This window comes from Camelina sativa, unplaced genomic scaffold (assembly GCF_000633955.1).
Source record: "Camelina sativa cultivar DH55 unplaced genomic scaffold, Cs unpScaffold03086, whole genome shotgun sequence".
Classification (NCBI taxonomy): Eukaryota; Viridiplantae; Streptophyta; class Magnoliopsida; order Brassicales; family Brassicaceae; genus Camelina; species Camelina sativa.
The window spans coordinates 1-903 of record NW_010924194.1 but is presented as its reverse complement, the minus strand read 5'-3'; the positions used below and the strand labels follow the sequence as shown (position 1 = coordinate 903).

The window sequence follows — 903 nt, the reverse complement described above, 5'->3', positions numbered from 1 at the left end:
CTCATCATGTTGGTAACTTTCATTTTGATGGTCCTGTTGGGAATTGGAGTCCGCTTGACGGTAAAATTGAGAATGGAGGAAACTCAGAGTTGGAGGATAATGCTGCCAATGGTTTGGATAGGGAAAATAATAATATGTCTGAGCCTGTCACTATCAAAACAGACAAGGAGAGTGAGTCTGAAGATTTCTATGACCCAGGTGCATCAGCAAGCTTCACAAGTAACACCGAAGTAGAGGGTGATGCTGGAGAGGAAGGTTCACAAAGACTTGCTACACCTGTGGGAGAGTTTTATGATGCTTGGGATGGTACTTATCTTTTTCTCTTATTATGTATTTCCTTGTGAGATGGCTGTCAATGCATATGATCTTAACTTTCCCAGGGTAGTATGACTAAACACATGTTCCGAGTCCCTTCTCTTTTTGACCTTTGAGCTTTTCGGGATATCAGTACTGTTTCTTAAATGTGCAGTCGTAGCCTTTTCTTGTTTTTGAGTTATGTGTGCTTCTGGATTTATTGAAAGTGAGGAGAAAGCTGTCCAAATCATGAGGACTAATGCATTATTCATTTCCCATGTATCTCCTAAGTATCATAAAAGTTAAAGCTTTAACTTGACGGTATAATTCAGAACTGTTTGTAATCCATTTTTTTTTTTTTTTCCAGAACTATCAACCGACAGTGGAATGCAGAGTTCAGTTAACAACATCGAATCTGAACTAAGGGAGATAAGGCTTACTTTACTAATGGAAATCGAGAAAAGAAAACAAACAGAGGAGTCTCTGGAGCAGATGCAAATTCATTGGCAGAGACTCCGTGAACAGTTGGCTCAGGTTGGTCTGTTCGTTCCTATTGATCCTACCGCCTCCACCAACAACATGAATCTAGCAGAAGAACTACGCTGCCAG

At 40.3% G+C, this 903-nt stretch overlaps 1 protein-coding gene across 1 annotated transcript; it reads left to right on the top strand.

Moving 5' to 3' along the window:
* Positions 1 to 5: 5 nt before the first annotated feature.
* On the top strand, positions 6 to 900 carry LOC104774482 (the record flags this gene model as incomplete). The annotated part of the gene is made up of 2 exons (XM_010499077.1): positions 6 to 306; positions 662 to 900. Coding segments are annotated over 2 exons (540 nt in total), but the record flags the coding sequence as incomplete, so codon positions are not given.
* Positions 901 to 903: the final 3 nt, after the last annotated feature.